Genomic DNA, 21,217 nt, shown 5'->3' with positions numbered 1-21,217 from the left:
TAAACCTAACCAAGTAGTCTGAAGTTTATTTTGAAACTAGACTTTATGCATATAACGAGTGGAAACTGACACGTACAAAACTGACGCTAGAGGGGAATCTAGAGCATCGTAGTTTGAAGCGTAAGACCACTGACCAAGCGGCGGTATTTGAAGAGTTGGCCGTGGGAATGTGTTGGTTTGAGGAGGTTCATGTTTTCGTGATGGTCAGCACAAAATCAATCTGTATGTAATCCACGTAATTCTGAACCAGGAAGCATAGAGAGCGGCAAACGCAACATAGGGAGGAGGTCGGGGTGGATGGGTGGGTCAAAAAACACCAGACTTTCACCACTATTGGTGCCCCGTGTGAGGCCAGAAGTCAAAGTTGATTTATTTGTCACGTAACTTCCGTACTTAAGTTTTGCCAATTCCGGAGTTATTTTAACCCAAACCACCATCTTTTCCTAAACCTAACTAAGTAATTTTATTTTGAAAATACTGAAACGGAAATTGACAAGTCACGTCATGTGTTGCTGCACATTCGTAGGAAAACGCACACAAAAAAATACGTTGTTGAAAGTCGTGCTGAGCTTCATGAAACAGAAGGGAATTTCGTGTCTATGTACACAAATCAGATAGATTAAATTTGGTGACTATTTCACGAACTGCCGTGAGACTGTGTTGGCTTGTCAGATATGGTGTAGCTACGCAGCAGAACTATAAATCCCTCGTAAGAATAGTTAAATCATCAGCATGTTGTTGGCTCTGTTCATGTGGTTAGTTAGAGGAGGAGGGAGATGTAGTTAGGTGGAAAGGTGGTTAAACAGAGAGACAGATATTGCTGGAAAGAAAGAAAGAAAGAAACAGACTGCAAAAGAGAGATGAAAATGGAAGCAAAGACGGAGAGATGAAGTTAGAGAAGAAGAAGCAGAAAAAGAAACAGAGAGAAAGAGACTGAGGAGGAGAAACAGAGCAGAGAAAGAGGTAGAGAAACAAAAAACAGAGAGAGAGAGAGAGAGAGATGGAGGTAGAGAAACAGAAAGAGAGAGAGAGAGAGAGCAGTTTGTGTTGTTCTTGTCAAGGTCACAGCAGCTGAATGTGGAGATCCTGAGGGAACACCACTGTGTGTGTGTCGATGTTTTTCTATGTATTCTAGCATTTCAGTGTGTGTGTGTTTGTCTGCATTTAAAGCCTTGTAGGGACTCACAACGGGCTGCAGCGACGCATTACAATCACTGCTCAATTAATTGCCCTGTAGACACACACACACACACACACACACACACACACACACAGCTGTCCACAGAGTCCACAGAAAACAGTATCAACACGTGAGCAGCAGACAAACACACACATTTACATTTCTAGGAAATTAAAGACAAATATAACAAAGACGGAGCCGAATACTGCCGTAAACACACCTACACAGACCGGTCCCTCCGTTCACTGTGTGTTGATGATGTTCTGACTTCTCTCATCTCCGATGCTGGAGATGTTTTAATGAGTTATTAGACATCTTGTGTTTTTTAATCAGCACCTCTGATGTTGAATTAATATCGATTCTTCTGCAGTCTGTTACAACAACTTGTTTTTCCTTCTTCTTCTTTTCCATCTCATGCCGCGAACGCACCGTAAATCCTGTTATTTAACCAAGCAGGCTGTTATTTAGAGACATGCTCTTATTTTGTAATTTCTGCTGTTTTATATTTGATATTTTTTGGTTGGTAAAAGATCTTCCTATTTCACGTGTAGGTTATTTGATGCTCCTGTGTATTATCTATTTCATATTAAAAGTCTTTCAGCAGTTCAGAGGGCAGCATACCTTCACTTCATTGGATAACTTTTATTGTGAAAAGCCTGTAGGATCAGCAGCTTCACTTAGATAATTGTATGGTTTCCACCTTCTCTTGATATCTTAAAATAGTGGGCTTGTCCTTTATTTACCTCAGCTAAAGAAAAATTGGAGACAGACTATCATTTAGAGATATGCTTTTATTTTGTAATTTCTGTTGTTTTATATTTGATAATTTGGGGGTTTAAAACATCTTCCTGTTTGATGTGTAGGTGACTTGATGCTCCTGTTTATTATCTTAAACAGTAAACACATACTTAACACATTAAAAGCCTTTCAGCAGTTCAGAGGGCAGAATAGCTTCACTTCACTGGAATACCTTTATTGTGAAAAGTCTGAAATAAGTGTTGAGTTTCATTATCAGCAGCTTCACGTTGATAGATAATCCTATGGTTTTAAATAGTGTCCTTTATTTACCTCAGCTAAAAAAACTATTTGGACCTTTATTTGAAAGAAAGTAATATTTAGAGACTTGCTTTTATTTTGTAAATCCCCCTGGTTTATATTGGATATTTCTTTAGTAAGAAGCCTCCATGTTTTCTCATCTGCTCCAGTTTATCATGTTTGTAGTTTACTATTAATGCAAACTCAAAATTTCCCACCAATTCAATTTCACATTAAAAGCCTGGGGATGGAATCCCTTCACTTCCCTGAAAGGCTTTTATTGTGAAACATCTGCAGGAGATGTTAAATCTCATTCCATTCCAAATTATTTAACAATTTTTCCCTTTTTAATTTTCCATGTTTGCTTAATAGTGTATCTGTAATTTCTCACTCATATAGTATATGCACAACTTTCCAGCATCCTCATATAAATTTCTTGAACGCTGGAGTGTCCTTGAACGCAGCACGGTAAAAAAACAAAACAAAATATGCATCATCAGATCCATTATGTCCAAAGTTAAGTTGAGTATATAACGGAGTGAGGAGCTCAGCAGGTGCCGGAGACAGGAGTGTTTTATCGTGGGCTGTATTAGTGGACGATAAAACAACAAAGATGATTTTTATTTGCCTCTTTTTTCAGCAGACACTTGAAATGAACACGCTCCCTCGGTGTGAACAGGGTCCTTCAGCTGAGAGATGAAGCTGAGGTATTAAAATGGCTGCTTACTGCCGGCTGTAAACGCTGCTGGGAAAAAATGAATGGAGGATATTTATAATAAATATACTTTTATTATGGCTGCAGGCTCGTATATTAGTGTTTAGTGGAGAGAGGATCCTCTCACCCTCCTCTCTCTCTCCCTCTCCTGTTCTTTTCACTCTACTTTTTCTTTTAATTTCTAATTCACGCTGGCTTCACTGCCACCAAACACAGAGGGGATTCTTACCGAAGCATCAATACAAATTATTGACTAAAGCCCTGATCCACAAGTAGAAAACGATCCGTCCAACATCAGGTCACAGGCCAGGCCGCAGGGATATAATAATGTAGTAATAATGACATCATTTCACAGGTTATTGTCGTCTATTCTTGTGTTCATTATTGGTAAACAATGGGAGTTGCATATTTCCTAATTACCGTCTGTCAACTCCCAACTCGCCAAATATGGCGGCTTCGTCAGTGACCCTACGCTTCAAACTACGACGTTCTACGCACCCTTCTAGTGTCACTTTTGCACGTGTCAATATCAGCTTGTTACGTGCACACACAGTCTTTTCAAAATAAACTTCCAGTTTCACAGGAAGCAACTTGTTTGTCCTGAAACCTGGCATATTTGCCAACCAGATCAATGTGAGTTTCAGAGACTTTGTTTGCTGCTTTCTGGTGACTTTTAAAGAATGAAAATAACAAAATAATAAATTCACTGCAACAGCATTTTTTTATATCAAACTTTTAATTTCACCTTTAACTCCCAGGAAAGAAAAACTGAATAATTCGCCCCTCTGGCGGTAAACTTGGTGTGTGAATCTCTGCTGGCATAAACTAATATTCATCAGTTTTTATTCATTTCTTTGTCCCTGCTTGAGTATTTCTTTCAGTTAGTTCTCTCCATTTTTCCCTCTCCATCTCTCACTGAAAGTCCTTTCAGACACAAAGCGACAACGCCACCACTGAGCTCTGAAACCCGTTATTTCCAATGACTTGCGCCGCGCCACGACGGCTTGCTACATCGAGCAAAGCCCAACTTTGGGTGCTGAACCCAACGGCGAGCGAATCTCAAACATGAGCTCAAAACTGGGCTGTGTTGCGAACATAGACCGCTCTCTTCCACCTGGAAACGACAGTTAGTGTAGCTCTATTGTCGTTTGGATGGAAAAGGGGATTATTAGGGATTATACACGATATACACATCGCCAGAAACAGGTTAAGATAACAAAAAGGAGAAGAAAAAAAAAGTGTGAAAATTTGCCATAAATCTGGAGAAATACGGGATAATTATGACACCGGGGGGAAACCGGGAGAGAGTGATGGGAGGGTTGGCAAGTATGTGGTTTGGGTTAAAATAAGTATGATTGTTATGTAGTTATGTAGGCTACGTTATGTACGTATGGTAGTAACGTAGCCTAACAAATAAGTTAAAGTTGACTTTTGGTTTCACACGGGGCACCAACAGCGTTCTCCTCGTGTTATCACTCGTTATACTACGTAACCTGACTTCCTCCTTTACCATCGCCATAACTACGGCCACGTAGAGCGCCATAGTTTGACACAAAGGGCTATTATATATTATATACATTTTTTACCACTAGACCATGGGAAACATTTGACTTTTACTAAGGAAAATTAATACAACAAGAATCAGTTTCAAAATCATAAAAACAAACTGAGATACATAAGTGAATCCATTTTTTCCCCACCACTAACACAAAATCACCGATCCATCATCAACCACTCAGCTACATGATATTATGCTGTGTTTGTATTACTGATAAAATAGAAAAAATATACATGTATTATTTACAAAAATCATTGTATGACAATCCATCTAATAGTTAGTGGATCACTAACGTTATTAGGAGACCATGAATGTTCTTACTAAAAAATCATGGCAATCAATCCAATAACTGTTGAGATATTTTCACCACTTAGGTCCAGACTGAAAACGTTAATTATACTTTGGTTATACATGTTTGCAGACACGTTAAATAGACAATAAGAATTTTGCTCATCACGTTTCCTACCAAACTTGCACATTTATTATACTTTATATGAATGTAATTTATTGGAGAATCACACACGTGCATAAAGCAAAGTGGCCTCAAGATTCACACATACACTTAGTAAACCCTCAAGAAATCTATGTGTGTGTGTCTTTTTGCCCCGAGGACATTGAGCCCGCCTGATGGATGAGATTTAGCCTGGAGCATGAAGCTCCGTGTGAGTCATTAACACACTAAACAAATGAAATCTTCTCAATAAAAGGAATAAGCAGTAGTGGACGTATTAGCATGAGAAACATGATAAAAGTGCTCCTCCATTGTGTCCTTATCACAAGTCCCATAATGCACTGGGAGGCAGGGATTGGCCCTGGCGTTTGGACGTTCGACACTGGGCTTATCGGCGTCTGGGGCCCTCACTCTAAAACGTTCAAAGACCGCCATTGTTGTGAGATTTGGGGAGAACAGAGGAGAGATTTCAGGGGGTTTAGAGCACTCAGTGGATTGTGTGAATGAGAGAGAGAGAGAATGAATGAATGGCTAAAAGAGAGAGAGAGAAAGACGACTGATAAAACAGATAAGAACTGAAAGAGGGACTGAGAGCAGACAAACAAATCAGCTGGTTTTTCTGAGTCTAAAGTGCACGGTCAATGTGAAAACATGTCGGGATTATTTAAAATAATATAGAAAATTACAAGACAGTTTTGTTTCTCTCAGTATGAAATGTGAGTGTTTGCTTTTATAGACCAAATATTGGACCAAACTGAGCTGAAACACTTGAGAATTATGGACCAAATTGAACTAAGACACTAGAGAATATTGGACCAAACCAGACCTAAAACACCAGAATGTATTGGACCAGGTATTGGACCAGGTATTAAACCAAACCAGAGCTAAAACACTACAGAATATTGGACCAAATATTGGACCAAACCGAGCTAAAGCACCAGAGTGTATTGGACCAGATATTAAACCAAACCAGAGCTAAAACACCATAAAAAATTGGACCCAATATTGCCCAAACCACAGCTAAAATACCACAGAATATTGGACCAAACCACAGCTAAAACACCATCGAATAATAGACCCAGTATTGGACCAAACCACCCAATACGCCAATTGGGTCCCAAACAGTGATATGTTTGGGACCCAAACAGTGATATGTTTGGGACGTATTGTCCTCTAGTGGTGACCAGTAGGAACTGTAACAGTGTCGACCGGTCGTTGGAGTGTTGGAGCCTACGGTGGACAAAATACATGAAATTGAAAGCAAAGACAAAAGAGGACGCTGATAAATGAAACACGTCCAACAGATCGAGCACTTCGGTGTCGTTTTGTGTGAGTTATCGTGTACGTGTGTGCGTCCTCTGAGCCCCTGCGTCCGGCCCTGGGAAGCCCTGTTTGCTGTCTGACTGTAAATTTCCGCTGAACCGACACGTTGACATGAAACCCAGCAGACTGATTTAAGCCTCTGTGTGTGTGTGTGTGTGTGTGTGTGTGTGTGTGTGTGTGTGTGTGTGTGTGTGTGTGTGTGTGTGTGTGTGTGTGTGTGTGTTAAAACATACATGTCCCACCCTCTCCTCAGGCTTAGGTGGTGTTTCTACCTTACTGTGTGTGTGTGTGTGTGTGTGTGTGTGTGTGTGTGTGCGTGTGTGTGTGTGTGTGTGTGTCCCGTGACTCCGTCGAGTACCCAGAATGCACCTCACCTACACTCATCACTCCACAACCTCAGTCCTGAGAGAGAGAGAGAGAGAGAGAGAGAGAGAGAGAGAGAGAGAGAGAGAGAGAGAGAGAGAGAGATCGGTGGTGCAAAAAAGTGAAAGAACAGATAGATGATGAACGACAAAACATGACACACACACACAAACACACACACACACACCGCCATGGTGTCATGTGTCAGGTGTGTGTGTGTGTGTGTGTGTGTGTGTGTGTGTGTGTGTGTGTGTGTGTGTGTGTGTGTGTGTGTGTTTTACGTTTTGCTTTAACAAGTCAGCAAGTTGAAGAAGCTTTAGTGATTTGGAACACTGAGACAGAAGGTGTGTGTGAGTATTGATCTTAGTGAAGGATCTCTTACTTACTTCCCTCTCACGGGGTTAAAACCACACACACACACACACACACACACACACCTTCTGTCTCAGTTTCCAGTGATTTATGATAGATTTGAAAAGGTCTGTTCATCCCACTGGTGAAGTCCTCAGTCAGTAACAGACGGACAGTAAGACGGCCGGTGGAAATTCAGACTCCATGTCACTAATCAGCATCTTAGTTTACATTTAAAGGTACATTTCTGAATAGGATTAATAAAGACAATCATATAAACTCACCTATAGGTGTCTGTAGCTCAGGAGGTAGACAGTTTTCAGCTCCCGACGACCACAAAAAAACACACCATACGTGCAACGTTCAGCACAGAATACACGCTCAGCGCCTTGTCGCGCTGCTGGCATTTGTGTCTCTCAGAGTGTCCCTCTGTTGACATATAATCCTGTTCGTGACGCCACTTCGTTGTGGAATTTCTGATACTCAGGTTAAGTCAGTCAACAGGAAGGAAGAGGCTCCGGAGCTGTTGAAGTCTTACATTTAAATGTATTGAAGCCTGATGAAGGAGAACTGTCAGGTCTCCACCATCGATGTGTTCTCTCCGTGAAGGCCTCACTACTCTGCCCTTTCTCCCCGGTGCTCAGTGTTTTACCCTTATCATGTTTCGACCTCTCGACCAAGGAGAGAGGAATTGATAGAAAGTTCCATCACAACTACTTTACCACTTCCTTCCTGTTGTCATTTGGGTAGATGTGGAAGGGTTAGCTCATAGCTAGTTAGCTGTCGGACTGTGAGAGGTACGGTTGAATTCACATCTCATGTCGTGATCATTTCATGTGGGCTACTGCCTTTTATAGAAACTGGGGGGAAAAAGTTGGGAAACTTGTGTTGGTGGATTATTTCTCTGTCGTTCCAATGCTAATGGTCATTGTATTTTACATGGTTGGAAAGCCTGTTTATTTACCTTCACAATGATGTCCAACTTGTAAGGATCATGCATTTGTGGGATGAGCAGCACAGCTGATTATGTGGGGAGCGCCCAAGACAAATTTGCCAAAATGCTCTGCCGATGGTAAACAGTGTATTCTCCTGTTGGACCACATTTTCCTGTTAACCATATTTGATCTGATTGATTATATCTGTAGCAACGTGTCTCAGTGTGATCGTGGCCTGAGTCTGCTCTGTATGATGCGTCTGGTTTACGCTTCAATTGACGCACATCCAGCAATATACTGTCGGTGCAAGTTGCATTCAAGTGGCTCTGATTCCATCAGTGTGTGCATGATGCTGTCTGTATGTTTGGAGTTCTGACTGTGAGAAGACAGCCCGGTCTTACGAAGAAGCAGTATGAATGACACGCAATGCACAGGGCATTTAGCGTGCAATAAGAACGCCGTTTCTGCTTTTGGCGTGTCATTTGTACGCCATGTAGTCTGTACTGACGCAGAAAAAAAAGATAGACAGACTGCTGATGGAGGGGGGGGGGGTGGATGGGTCCAACAAACACAGGACTTTCAAGCAGGAAACAGCCGTTTTGTTTTCAGGTGTTTTCCGTATTCATGTTACGTAGTTTCCATACATATTTGTACATACTTATTTAAGCCCAAACACACTATAAAAAAACATATTTTTTTTCAAGAAATTTTACATTTTTTGTCTGTATTTCAAAATGACAGAAAAAAAGGTAAAAATTACATGTTTCATTTGTGATTTATACGTAAATGGTCTTAGATTTACAGTATTTTTTGTAATCACAATCGTAATTATTTGTATTTAAGCTTTTCTTGATCATTTTTAAAGATAACTATTCTGTTTTTTAGAGGTGTATGACTCTATTTTAACAATTCATTTATGTTAGAAGAAAAGGATTTCATGGAATTCTAAAAATATTTCTTGTAAAAATACAGATTTTTTTGCAAAACTTTTTTTTGAAACGTAAAATTACATGTTTCATTTGTGATTTATATGTAAATTGTCTTAGATTTATGGCGTTTTACTCTATTCTAACAATAAATATATGTTAAAAGTAAAATATTTCTTGTAAAATTACAGTAATAAAGGCTAATTATAGAAAGATGATTATTGTTTTTTTTACAGTTTATTTATGTTAATTAACGGACAGTATTTTTCAGTTTTTTAACACACAAATTTCCGTTATTTTACACTTTTTTTTTTACAGTACATGATGTTTTGCAACTTCAGCTGTTACCGTGGTTTTGTTGCGTGGCGTAGAAATGACACATGCAAAAGCCTAGAATGCGTCCTCAGGACACACTGAATGTCCTTGTAATGTGGTGTCATTGATACATCTTCCCATGAGATCAGGTCAGGGTGCAAGTTTTGCTGCAAATCGCATAAATCTGTTTCAAAGTGTGACATAAAGTGTTTCTGACTGTCAGGTGCTGATTCCCCTCTGATGTTGGTGTTCACTTTACATAAAACCTTGAATCCAAACCAGAATAATGATCTTCTCCAGCGTACTGGGAGACTCTGGACAGTAGATTAAAACACATTTAAACACTGAAAGCACAATATAAATGATGTATTAGTTCAATTTAAAACTCTATATGTTTTTATCCTCCTACTGTTATTCCTTCATGACTCCTCTCACTGCTCACCTCTCTCTCTCTCTCTCTCTCTCTCTCCCTCTCTCTCTCTCTCTCTCCCTCTCTCTCTCTCTCTCTCTCTCTCCCTCTCTCTCTCTCTCTCTCTCTCTCGCTCCCTCTCTCTCTCTCTCCCTCTCTCTCTCTCTCCAGACGATGTGATTGCTTTCAGTGTTTTTGTTTTGCCTAATAAATCACCATCTATCAGAGCCTGACACACACACACACACACACACACACACACACACACTGTGGCGAACAGTTCATAATGGACCGTACATTTGTCATCCTCTGAGCTGTTGACAAGGAAAGTGTCCTGGATATGGGCAGAGTGTGTGTGTGTGTGTGTGTGTGTGTGTGTGTGTGTGTGTGTGTGTGTGTGTGTGTGTGTTCATGCTACTCTACTGACAATAGAGATTCGTCCCCATTCATCTGACTGATAACACACTAGTGCTGTCAACTGGAGACCAGCTCTATCCTCTCACACACACACACACACACACACACCCTTGATCATAACACACACACACATTGCACACACACACGTTACAGTGTGTGGGCGCAGACACATTAATTTACTGTATTACGCACAATTGCACTAATGCATATTGCACACTTGTACACACTAACACAAAAATGAACCCACATTTATGAGCTCTTTTTTGTGGAATAAATAGACTTTTTTAATATTTTCTTAACGCGTACTCGGACTGAAAGTGACCGTTATATGATTCAGGTGTCACCTGGATTATTGCAGTTTTACTCACCTGGTTTTCATTCTGAAAATAAACCGATAAACTGCTGTTCATATACCGACTGTTGAGTTGGAAGATGATAGTTTCCACAGCACAATAGAACGAGTGTGCAAAATTCGACATTATGATTTATTGTGATTTTTGTTAACTTTTTTAACACTAGACCATGAAGGGAACAAGTTGAATCCTACACTTCTAGGGACTTTTACTTTGGAAAATCTTTAAATGAATCCAGTAAAATGTTTGTTTTTCATCATGTACAGTATGTAGTCAGAGATGTCCCACGTGTCTACTTCCTCTAACTTCTCCAAGGTGGTCTCTAGCTCTCCCGTCTGCCTTTTTCCGGCTATTTTTGGAAATTTTTCAGGCATTTTTTGCACATTTTTTCGGAAATATTTCACACATTTTTCTGACTTTTATTCAGACATATATCAGCCTTTTTTCAGACATATTTCTGACTTTTGTTTGAATATATTTCTGCCTTTTTAGGTATTTTTTTCGGACATATTTCTGCCAGGTCGTATCCACGCAAACCCTCCAACGTTTTAGACTCGCTGAGGTTTGTTTTGGTTGACGGCTACGGAACGGAGATTACGTCACGGTACTCAGACTACCACAATAAAAACTTCCTTCTACCTCCTCATAGACTCAAATGAAGCAAATATATCGATTCTGGCATTAAAACATCGATTTAAAGATCGTAAACAAAAAATCGCGAAACAATCAATTTTTTTTCCCACACTTATAAAATATGCGTATTTGTATGTTTATAGTATTTAATACCTTAGTTTTGTTTCCTTATACTATAATTGTATGTATAGTAGATGTTCATAGTGTATTAAGGTTCTTTATCTACAATGAACTTTGTGCTCATTCTTCATTTCGTGTGACACTTTAATTTTTCTTTCATGCGATCAATAAAGTTTATTTTATCTTAAATTGATTTGTTCAACTTCAGACCTTCGGGTGTTTTTGGAGAAAACAGTTTAACGTTTAGATTAAAATCCAGCGACAGCATGAAAGTCCAGGCTTCACCTTGTAAATAGTAGTTTTACAAAATCTTAAGGTCCAGATATTTTGTATTATATTAAAATATTAGAGAGTGTTGCAGCTTATTTACCGTTTTCAATAAATAAACCCTCAACTGAAGAACGTGAAGATTTCAGGAATCAAGTAAAACATTTCTGTCTTTTAAAGCGGCGTTAAAGGTTTTTTTCTCTGCTGGTGTCCGTCGTTTCTCCTCGGCTCCAACGGAGGCCGGCGCCCCATGAATCATTAACAGCGGAGTAATTATGCACTATCAAACTTGGAATATTACCCCACTTAGCTAATGTTTAATGCTGTAATTAATTCTGAACCCTGCGAGCCAACATCAATTTATTTGATTAGTACTTTGCAAAGTCACACAGAGGTTTTTTACTGTTTTGAGGTGTGTGTGTGTGTGTGTGTGTGTGTGTGTGTGTGTGTGTGTGTGTTAAAATGTTTCCGTATTAATTAAAGTGCGATCCGGAGAGTGAGAAACTGATTAATGAGGAATTCAACGCTTCACTTTTCATGTCTTTTATTTGCTGTTTTTGTTTCGCAGGACTTAATCGTCCCCGTCACAATAAAACAAAAAGAGATTTCTGGTTTTTATATCTCACATATTCTGAGCGGGAGGTTTATTTATTGTGTCGATGTGCGTCGTCCGACCTCGACCTCTGACCCTCCCTGCTGACCTCTAGAGATTAACATGAACATGAATGATCTTCATCAGTCAATCTGAACATGATGTAGTGAATCAGCAGGGACAGTGATCGACTCAGTAATCGGTTCAAACCAAAGAACATAAAGATAATCTCACAGAGAGAGTGAAACCTTCAAAACTATCATGATGTGAGAACCAGATCGGTGGTTTATATTCATTTCATTTTGTACTAACTGAACAAAACTGTTTGAATTAGCAACAGACTGAACTTCCTGTCTTATTATGGATGATGCAAACTTTGACATCGCTCAACACAGTGAGGAGACACACGTCAGCTAAAAGCACAATATGACTCTATATTTCAGCTGCTTGGCAGTAATGTTAGCTGACCAGACCAAGGTCTCTCCATGAATCAATGCTGATCCTAGTGTTGGCTTTTCCTGCCTCAGCCTCCCGACGGCGGCCGGAGGGAACGGGGGAGACGATAACGTTTCTCTCTGCGGAGCCCCGTCACTTCACCAGACACGGGAAACCTCTGTTGGTCTGGAGGAGCTGCAGCAGTTATTTCTGCACAAACGTCCACTGAACATTCACTAGATATTCTCAGAGCTAAACTAACTCTTCTGCAGTGTGGAGTGAGCAGCATGCACGTGAGAGGTGGAGAGAGAGAGAGAGAAGGAGCGTGGTGTGTGAGTGAAGGCAGGCAGAGGAGCAGAGGAGCAGAGGAGCAGAGGAGCAGAGACTCCGGTCCTGGAGACCAAAGCTACGGTCTCCCCCGCGTCCTCCGACCGCGGCCAACACTGTTTAACAGCTTCACTAGATACAACCAAGAGGTTTTGGTGCTTCACTGGAGTTTGTGTTGGAGTCTGAGTCTGAACATCGTAGCCACACGCGAGACCATGAGACACCGACCAGCAATGATTTATACGTGTAAGAAGTTACAAACAGTACCTTTAAATGTGTTTCTGTTTATCACTATCAAAGAGGTCTGTTTTAGAATTCAAATAGTTCCCATGGCATCTAAGAGTACAAATGGTAGTAAGTGTGTTTAATCAGTGTTATGATTATGGGAGGCTCCTTGGAGAATGTTCTCTCTTTTAAGGGTCCCTGGCTCCAAAGAGTTTGAGAACCCCTGATATAGTGTACTAGATTTTTAAGGTTGCATATGCTTTGCATACACATATAGTCTACATACACTGTTTAACTGTTTGAACGTGGTTCAGATGCTGCCTGACTGAATACAATGTTATTGTGAGTAAAGTTAAAGAGAGGGGAAAGAGAAGACAAAGAAACAGAGAGTGACTCCGTTGTTGTCTGTTGTGTTTTAAGTAGCGGTTACACCCAGCTGAGCAGTAGCAGTGATGTGCAGTAATTACAGCTGACAGCAGCCTCACGTCCTAAAATATGGAGAAGAGACAGATAAGAGAGGAAGGACAGATATAAACACACACACTCACTGGGTTGACATTTAGTCCCATTCACAGAGCTCACTCTCTCTCTGGTTTGGACATGGTTATCACCGTCACTCTCGTTGTCTTTTGTCACTTGATGTCCTTGTCTCGGAGGGCGAGCGAAGCGATAAAGCCGGCCGGCGCTCTGTTGTGTTTTAATAAGTTTTATCTGAAGACTCTAAACAGACAAACAATGTCAAAAACCCAAAGTGAACCTGACGGGAGCGTTGAGTTTTCTATACGGAGGTCATCGATGTGTCACTACGGCTGTTCAGCTGCAGATATCAACGCGGCGTTAATGCTTTAATTGGTACTCATTTATCAATGAAGGAAAAACCAGAAGAGTCTTATTATATTCTTCAGAGGGACAAACAAACAAATATGTTTAACTTGCATGATATAGCCTTACTGTATGACGCATTGTTAAAGATGAAAACTAGGGCTGTCAATCGATTTAAAATAGTTAATCGCGATTCACACACATTTTTTTTATCTGTTCAAGATGTACCTTAAAGGGAGAAGTTTATTTTTCTTTTAATTTATTTGTTTATTTCATTTATTATTAAAATTATTACTTTCTTTTTCTTTGTATTAATATTATTATTTTTTTTTTAACTTTTTTTTATTATATTCTTTCTTTTTATTATTATTATTATTATTATTTCTTATAATTTTTTCTTAATTTTATTTCAATTTTGAATGCTGAAGTGTACTTATTGTGTTCGTCTCTAAGCTCAACTACTTAAAAAAACTAAAGGGAGAAGTATTTAATACTCTTATCAACATGGGAGTGGACAGATTCTTTAGGTTTTCTAGTTTCATATGATACCAATATCTTCACTTCACTAGCTTTAAAACTGAGCCGCTACAACCTCCGATACATCGATTGCATTAAAGAAATTAGTGGCGTTAAAACACATTTGCGTTAACGCGTTATTATCGCGTTAACTTTGACAGCCCTAATTAAATTAGAAAATAGTTCAAAAGGAGCACTTCAGCGATGTAGTTTTGCACATTTCTCAAAATCGGAGGACTTACGAGAGAACGATTTTAAAAAAAGCCCCTAGTGTGGATAAAGCTCCAAAAACACTGAATCCTACACATCCCGGACGAGCCCCCATTTATTACGTATACATTAATAGTAGTCTCCAAGCACAAGTTGGGCTTCAAACACTTCAAACACAGACTGAAAGTAATGGGAGTGGTGCAGGAATGAGTCCCAAAACCCAGAAATGAGTTAGCATTTTAGCACTTCCTTTTCCGTCGTTTGGAAGTCAATGGGTTTTTCTCATTGTTTATACTCGCGCTCATGTGACCGTGGTGTAGTTCGTTTATAGCCTAACGTTAGCTTTTTACGTCTGGTGATTGCATTCACGCTTCATAAATCCTAAAAGTGGAGTTCATTAGTGGAGATTATCTTGCTGAACAAAACCTGTAAGTATCATAAACGTTTGTTTGCCACTGAGATTATTTTCTGCAATAATCCAAAACCCAATGGAACGATCCCATTGGCTTTTAGTGGAGGGAACCAGGGAGATGCTAACTTCCTGGTTGGCCTACAAAAGTACGTCATCCCTGCAGCACTCCAGAGATTACTGGGTCATTTTTTGCATTTATCCACTTTGTTCTCCAAATCAACATAAATATTTAATGTGTAGTTTGTGTCATAGTTTAACCAAAGTAAATTGACTCATCGAAGTGAATATTTTATAGCTGTAAACGGAGTCACTATTTCTAAATCAAGTTCAAAACATACGTGTCCTTCCAACATCTTCAGAATATTTGCCAAAGTTTTACATGGATTTGAAGGCTGTATTTCGTCTCACTCCGGCTGTCTGCTGTCCCATAAAGACAAAAAAAACAACATTATAATGGTATCAAATCACTTGGCCAACCTCTGTGTAAAAGGCTGGAAGGATAACATGATGTATAGCGGCCGCTGTTGCCAAGGTTTCCGGGCTGATTAAAACTCTCAGGTTGCCATACGTCTTCAACGTCTTCAACATCTTCAACACATGGTGTTGGTGAGAAACAGACTCTGGCACAAACTGAGTGTATTCAATCAGAGTCACTTCATTTGCCAAGTAAACATATTGCTGTTTACCACGGAGGCATCGATGCAAGAGGGATGTTTGTGTCCTTCATCGTTGGAAATGTCACTGACACTTCAACTGCTTTCACCCGTCACATCCAATGACATTTTACCAGATTTTTTTTTATAACAGTTCAACTACATTAAGATCTTACACTTCAACCGGCACTTCAACTGCTTTCACCCGTCACATCCAATGACATTTTAACAGATTTTTTTTTATAACAGTTCAACTACATTAAGATCTTACACTTCAACCGGCACTTCAACTGCTTTCACCCGTCACATCCAATGACATTTTAACAGATTTTTTTTTATAACAGTTCAACTACATTAAGATCTTACACTTCAACCGGCACTTCAACTGCTTTCACCCGTCACATCTAATGACATTTTAACAGATTTTTATTTTATAACAGCTCAACAACATTAAGATCTTACACTTTGCGAGGCGAGGCGAGGCGAGGCGAAGTGAGGCGAGGCCAAGCTCTCCTTTCTAGCCTGAACCAATGGAACCAACCTTTTTGTCAAGCTTGTCCGACCTAGCGACAGTAACTAAACCCCCTTCAACTGATGCAACACGCCACCGATGTGCGTTACTAAAACTTCAGCCTTCAGTGTAACCCGTTCCGTTAGTCCCACAGACAGCTGCATCGTGATTGGACCGTAGTCAGCTCCATATTAACCTCCAGTAACGTGCTCTTTCTGCTGCAGTAACTCCTAATTCCATCTCTGTGTAATTACCTCCACCGCCGACTTTTATGTTAAATAGTTTGTTGCCAAGTTTTAATTGATTAAAAGTCGGCGTGTTATTGCGAGGAAGAACAATGTAGATCCAATTAGCACTGTAACGTGTAAACATGAACACTAACTCCCATGGTGCACCGGGGTCTCTGTGCCTGTGTGTGTGTGTGTGTGTGTGTGTGTGTGTGTGTGTGTGTGTGTGTGTGTGTGATTCAGTGATCAGTCTCATTTCTTAATCATCACTTTCTGCTCCAGATGAGACTTTATGAGGGGACTAAATTGCCTTAAAGGGATTTCTTATTAAAGGGATTACACCCATGTAATCCCCTTTGTCCCAGTGGACCCCCAAAAACCTGCACACACACACACACACACTCATACACACACTCATACAGTACATAACCAGATTAGCGTGTGGAAATAAATGTGCACAATGTTTTTGATACGCTACAAATGAAAACACACGTTAAAACGGCGAGCAACATCCGTCACGTGATCCCGTTGAAAATCGTGTACTTAATTGTGAGTGTGCACGTTAATTACACAAAGTGTTTGTGTGTGTGTGTTTATAACCTTGACATGCATCTGTTTGTGTGTGTGTGTGTGTGTGCGTTTGTGTAGCGTGACGCCGTGGTTTTTGGCGGCGCTCCCTCGTCTCATCCCCAATTAACGGAGACAAATCCGCTTCTATCGCCGCTAATGAGAGTCTTTAAGGTGAAGGGACTCTGTATTTATTTAATAAGAAGAAGCTTATTTATTCCATTTCCATGAGAATGAAAACGCCGCCGCTGATTCGCTGAGGGACGGATTAGAGGAGGAGGAGGAAGAGGAGGATGGAGAAGGGGGAAGAAGCATGAGGGGAAGAGGGTACAAAAAGTCTGGATTAGAAGAGGAGGAGGAGGAAGATGGCGTGAAAGTGGAGGTGTACGGCAAAAAAACAGCAAGCAAATGAGGAAGAAGGGAAACGAGAGATGAAAAGAAAGTAGGGCTGTCAATCGATTAAAATAGTTAATCGCAATTAATCACATGATTGTCTGTAAAGAGGAGACTCGTGGGTACCCATAGAACCCATTTACGTTCACACATCTGGAGGTCAGAGGTCAAGGGACCCCTTTGAGTATGGCCACATCAGTTTTTCCTCGCCAAAATTTAGCGTGAGTTTATTTAACATCCTTTATGACAAGCTAGTATGACCTGGTTGGTACCGATGGATTCATCAGGTTTTCTAGTTTCATATGATACCAGGATCTTCACTCTAACTTTAGAACTGAGCCGTCTATAACCTAACAATCCCAAGTTGCTATAATGCGTTAAAACTAATTTGCGTTAACACGTTATTATCACGTTAACTTTGACAGCACTAAAAGAAAGATATGAGATAGAGGACAGAGTTTGATGAGGAGGAAGACTCTGATGAGGTAGAAGATGAAGAGGGAGAACAAAATGGTCAGGAAATGAGATAAAACAAAGAGTAAAAAGTAGAAGAGCATCATTCAACAGCTCTGGGAACTTTCCAACAACTGGCGTCGGGATTTTAACTTTTGAGTGAAGCCGTTCAGAAAAGCTGTAAACCCTTTAACCTTCAGACGTTGTTGAACCATGTTTCAAGTATAACTCGACCATTTACGCTACTAAACTCTCTGGACTTGTGTGAATGAATGTGGCTAGTGAACATAATCCAGTAGGAGGAGAAGGAGGAGGAACAAACGAAGGAGTGAAGAAGCAGTTAGAGGAGGAGTAACATCTGTCCTCTCTTTGTTTGTTTGTCTGTGCAGGTGGAGCTGACCGGCAGCAGCGTCTTCGACTACATCCACCCCGGAGATCACGTGGAGACGGCGGAGCAGCTCGGCATGAAGCTTCCTCCGGGCCGAGGGTTGTCTCTGTCCCAGGGAGCCGTCAACGAAGACGGGGCGTCCTCGGCGTCGTCGTCGTCGCACTCGGAGACGCCGGAACCAGGTAGGAAACGAGGGAAGGAGGGAGGGAAGGAGGGAGGGAAGGTTGCAGGAAATGTGTCTGTTTTTTTCACAGGGCCAAATATGAGGCCTACAAGGTTCATTTATTGTTTCTTTTAACTTTCAAAATCCAAGAAGACAAGAGAAAGAGAAAGAAGGCCGAGGAGAACATGGTCTCAGGAAAGCTTGAAATGTGGAAGAAGAAGGGATGAAATAAAAGGTTGTGAAAGTAAAGGAGGGATGACAGGTCGGGAAGGAGATGAGGATGAGTGTTAGGGCACTTCTGGCTGCTTGTTTGGACTGAATTATTATTATTTTTCCTAAACCTAACTAAGTGGTGAAAATGCCACGCAAAAAACTTAAAATGCATTATCATGACACGCAAAAATGACAAGCTATTTAAATCTGCGGCAGCGAGCCACCTTCGCCCCGAGCCTTTCCAAGCCGACCTAGAGCCGGGCGCGGCGCACCGCCTCGTATGCGGGATGTAAACTTATTAGCTTTCTTGCCGAGAGTTAGACGAGAAGATCGATATCACTCATGCCATGTCCGTTAAATATGAAGCTCGATCAAACAGCATAAAGATCGAAAGTAGTTAGTCAGTAGTTATTCCATCTTTGGATGGAGGGTACGTTGCATTGAGTTTGATATTTCCACTCTCTAACCTCGATGCCCTCTCTCTTCACTTGTTCCCTGATATCCCAGCATCCTGTGCTGCAAGTTTGAATATAATTAGTGCGCCACATTGTAAACTGGTAAAGGACACATCCCTCATTGGGATTCTTTGCATTGCCGTCTGCTATCCCTCCATCCTTCTATCCCTCCATCCTTTTATCCCTCCGTCCTCTCCGGCACCACATGTTCAAGACTTTTTACCTTTTCATTGTGCTTCTCTCTCTCTCTCTCTCTCTCTCTCTCTCTCTCTCTCTCATGCTGATGATAATTTAAGTATTAGGGGGAAAATCCATTTATAAATTAAACAAAATGACTTGATATCCATCGAGTCCCTTAGTTCATCAGCCTGTTCAAACAAGGAGGGGAAGATTGGCTTCGCGGCGGCCGGGGTCTTCGGAGATGGGCGCGGTAATTAGATCTGCCGCGGATTTATTCTTGGCTGATTGGTGCTGGTGATGGGTGAGGGGCGGCTTTAAATTAATTGGAGTTCCACATTTGAGGTTTTTTGTTCTTTTTTTTTTTGTCTTTGACTTTCTGCAAACCTCTAACGGAGCCTCCCGATGCACCAAACCGGAGACGAGGACGTATGTGTGTGGACGTCAATGTCAATATGTCTGGAGAGAAAGATAAGACATCTAAAACATAACGGGTGTTTCCCAATGCTAATGTGCCCTAAAGATAGAGAGATATGAAGACATTGAAGAAATAGAAGAGGGGTTCGTATGAATGTCTCAGTGATTCCCAAAGTTAATTTGACCAGAGAGAGAAAAAAGGAAGAAGGAGGAAGGAGGGGAGGAGGGGAGGAGGAGGACAAAGGTGTTTGTTCTACCATGTTAATTTGTATAGAGAGAGAGATGGAAAGAAAGAAAGCGAGGCAGGGGATGTAGGGACGTGTTTGAATGTGCACGAGTGCTTAGCAATGTTAATTTGACCAAAGAAGAAGAAGAAGAGAGAGAGAGAGAGACGGGAGGGAGGGAGAGAGGGAGGGAGGGAGAGAGAGGGAGAGGTTTCAGACAGACATGTATGGATGTGAAGGAGTGATCCCCAATGATAATGTGACCGGAGAGAGAGAGGAAGAGGGAGGATTAGGATTCATGTATGTGTTCTTTAATGTTAATTTGTCTGGAGAAAGAGAGGAGGAATAAAAGGAGGGAGGAGGAGGAGGGGTGGTATGAATCTGTATGAGTGTCTCCCAGGAGGAGGTGGGGCTTATATCAGGTGTCCGGGGTAATCGGTCGGTTCATTTCTCCCACAGACGATGTGAGACGTCTTTCTGTCTGAGTGGACGGACATCAAACTCTCTGGATTGAATCGGTACCTTGTGTTTCTTTGGTCGTCTCCACAGTGCCGTGTTCTCTGTTCTCTTACTGGACGTACCGACAGAGTCTGCGGTGGTGTCGGCGTGTTGTTTCAGCTGACAATAAAATACAATCCCTGAAGTCCAGTTTGTCCCTGATCAATGAGTCAGAATGCTAATCAGATTAGATCAACTATTAGAATATTATGAAGAAGGATTTAACAGTAATAATTAGATCTTTTGTTGCGACAATGGCAAGGTCAACAGTAGAGTTCTGGTGCTCGTGGTGCTTGCATGTACTTGATTGGCCAACACGGCGCCTTGTCGGATGACGCTGCATGTATGTTATCAGCAACAGTTGAGCCAGGTTCAACTTTTTTACTGGGCGATCATTTGCCAGAAAAAATTTTGCCGTTGTGAGTTTCTGTAAACCACGGAATACGTCGAATGAACCAAAAATACGTTTCATAAAAACATTTCATATCAGCCTCGTATAACGCTTGCAGAAACACCACGTGGTTAAAGTTGTGAAACCGTTGGCTAGGTTTAGGCAACAAAACGATGTGGTTAATTAAGGTTAGAAAAAACGTTGTGGTTTGGGTTAAAATAATAACGTAACAACGTCACTACCGTAAATAAACAACAACTTTCTTACAAGAAGCGTAAAGTCAGTGTTTACTTTAGGTTTCAGCGTCTCCTCTGTGAAAGTCCTGTTTGTTTATACCACGTAATTTTAATTATGATCGCTTGATATACTACTGTAGATCACTTGCTCTGACTAAATGCAAAAACGTCGACATTCAGCGTTTGCAAAAACGATGCCAACATGTTTTCCTGGTGACTGGGTCCATTCGAATACATCAAGGAGTTCCATTTTTTAACATCGTCTGTCTGAACGCAGAGTTACGCTTCTCCTCGAGCTGTAGCATTTCCATTTTTCTTCACAGCCACACAGTTTTGCCAATGCTCTTATCACCAAGTTTAA

The 21,217-nt window shown here is 40.8% G+C and overlaps 1 protein-coding gene across 8 annotated transcripts in view; it reads left to right on the top strand.

Annotated features, from left to right (window-relative positions):
• Positions 1-21,217, top strand: part of npas3 (neuronal PAS domain protein 3) — a 324,742-nt gene that overhangs the window by 253,383 nt on the left and 50,142 nt on the right. For all 8 annotated transcript variants that reach the window (XM_074661224.1, XM_074661223.1, XM_074661226.1 and 5 more), the window contains one exon: positions 18,084-18,264. In XM_074661224.1, coding sequence (XP_074517325.1) covers positions 18,084-18,264 — 181 coding nt within the window. The remainder of the gene's footprint in view (positions 1-18,083; positions 18,265-21,217) is intronic.

Source organism: Sebastes fasciatus, chromosome 15 (assembly GCF_043250625.1).
Source record: "Sebastes fasciatus isolate fSebFas1 chromosome 15, fSebFas1.pri, whole genome shotgun sequence".
NCBI classification, from domain to species: Eukaryota; Metazoa; Chordata; class Actinopteri; order Perciformes; family Sebastidae; genus Sebastes; species Sebastes fasciatus.
Note: the sequence above shows the minus strand (reverse complement) of the source record. Positions and strands in the feature narration are given on the sequence as shown.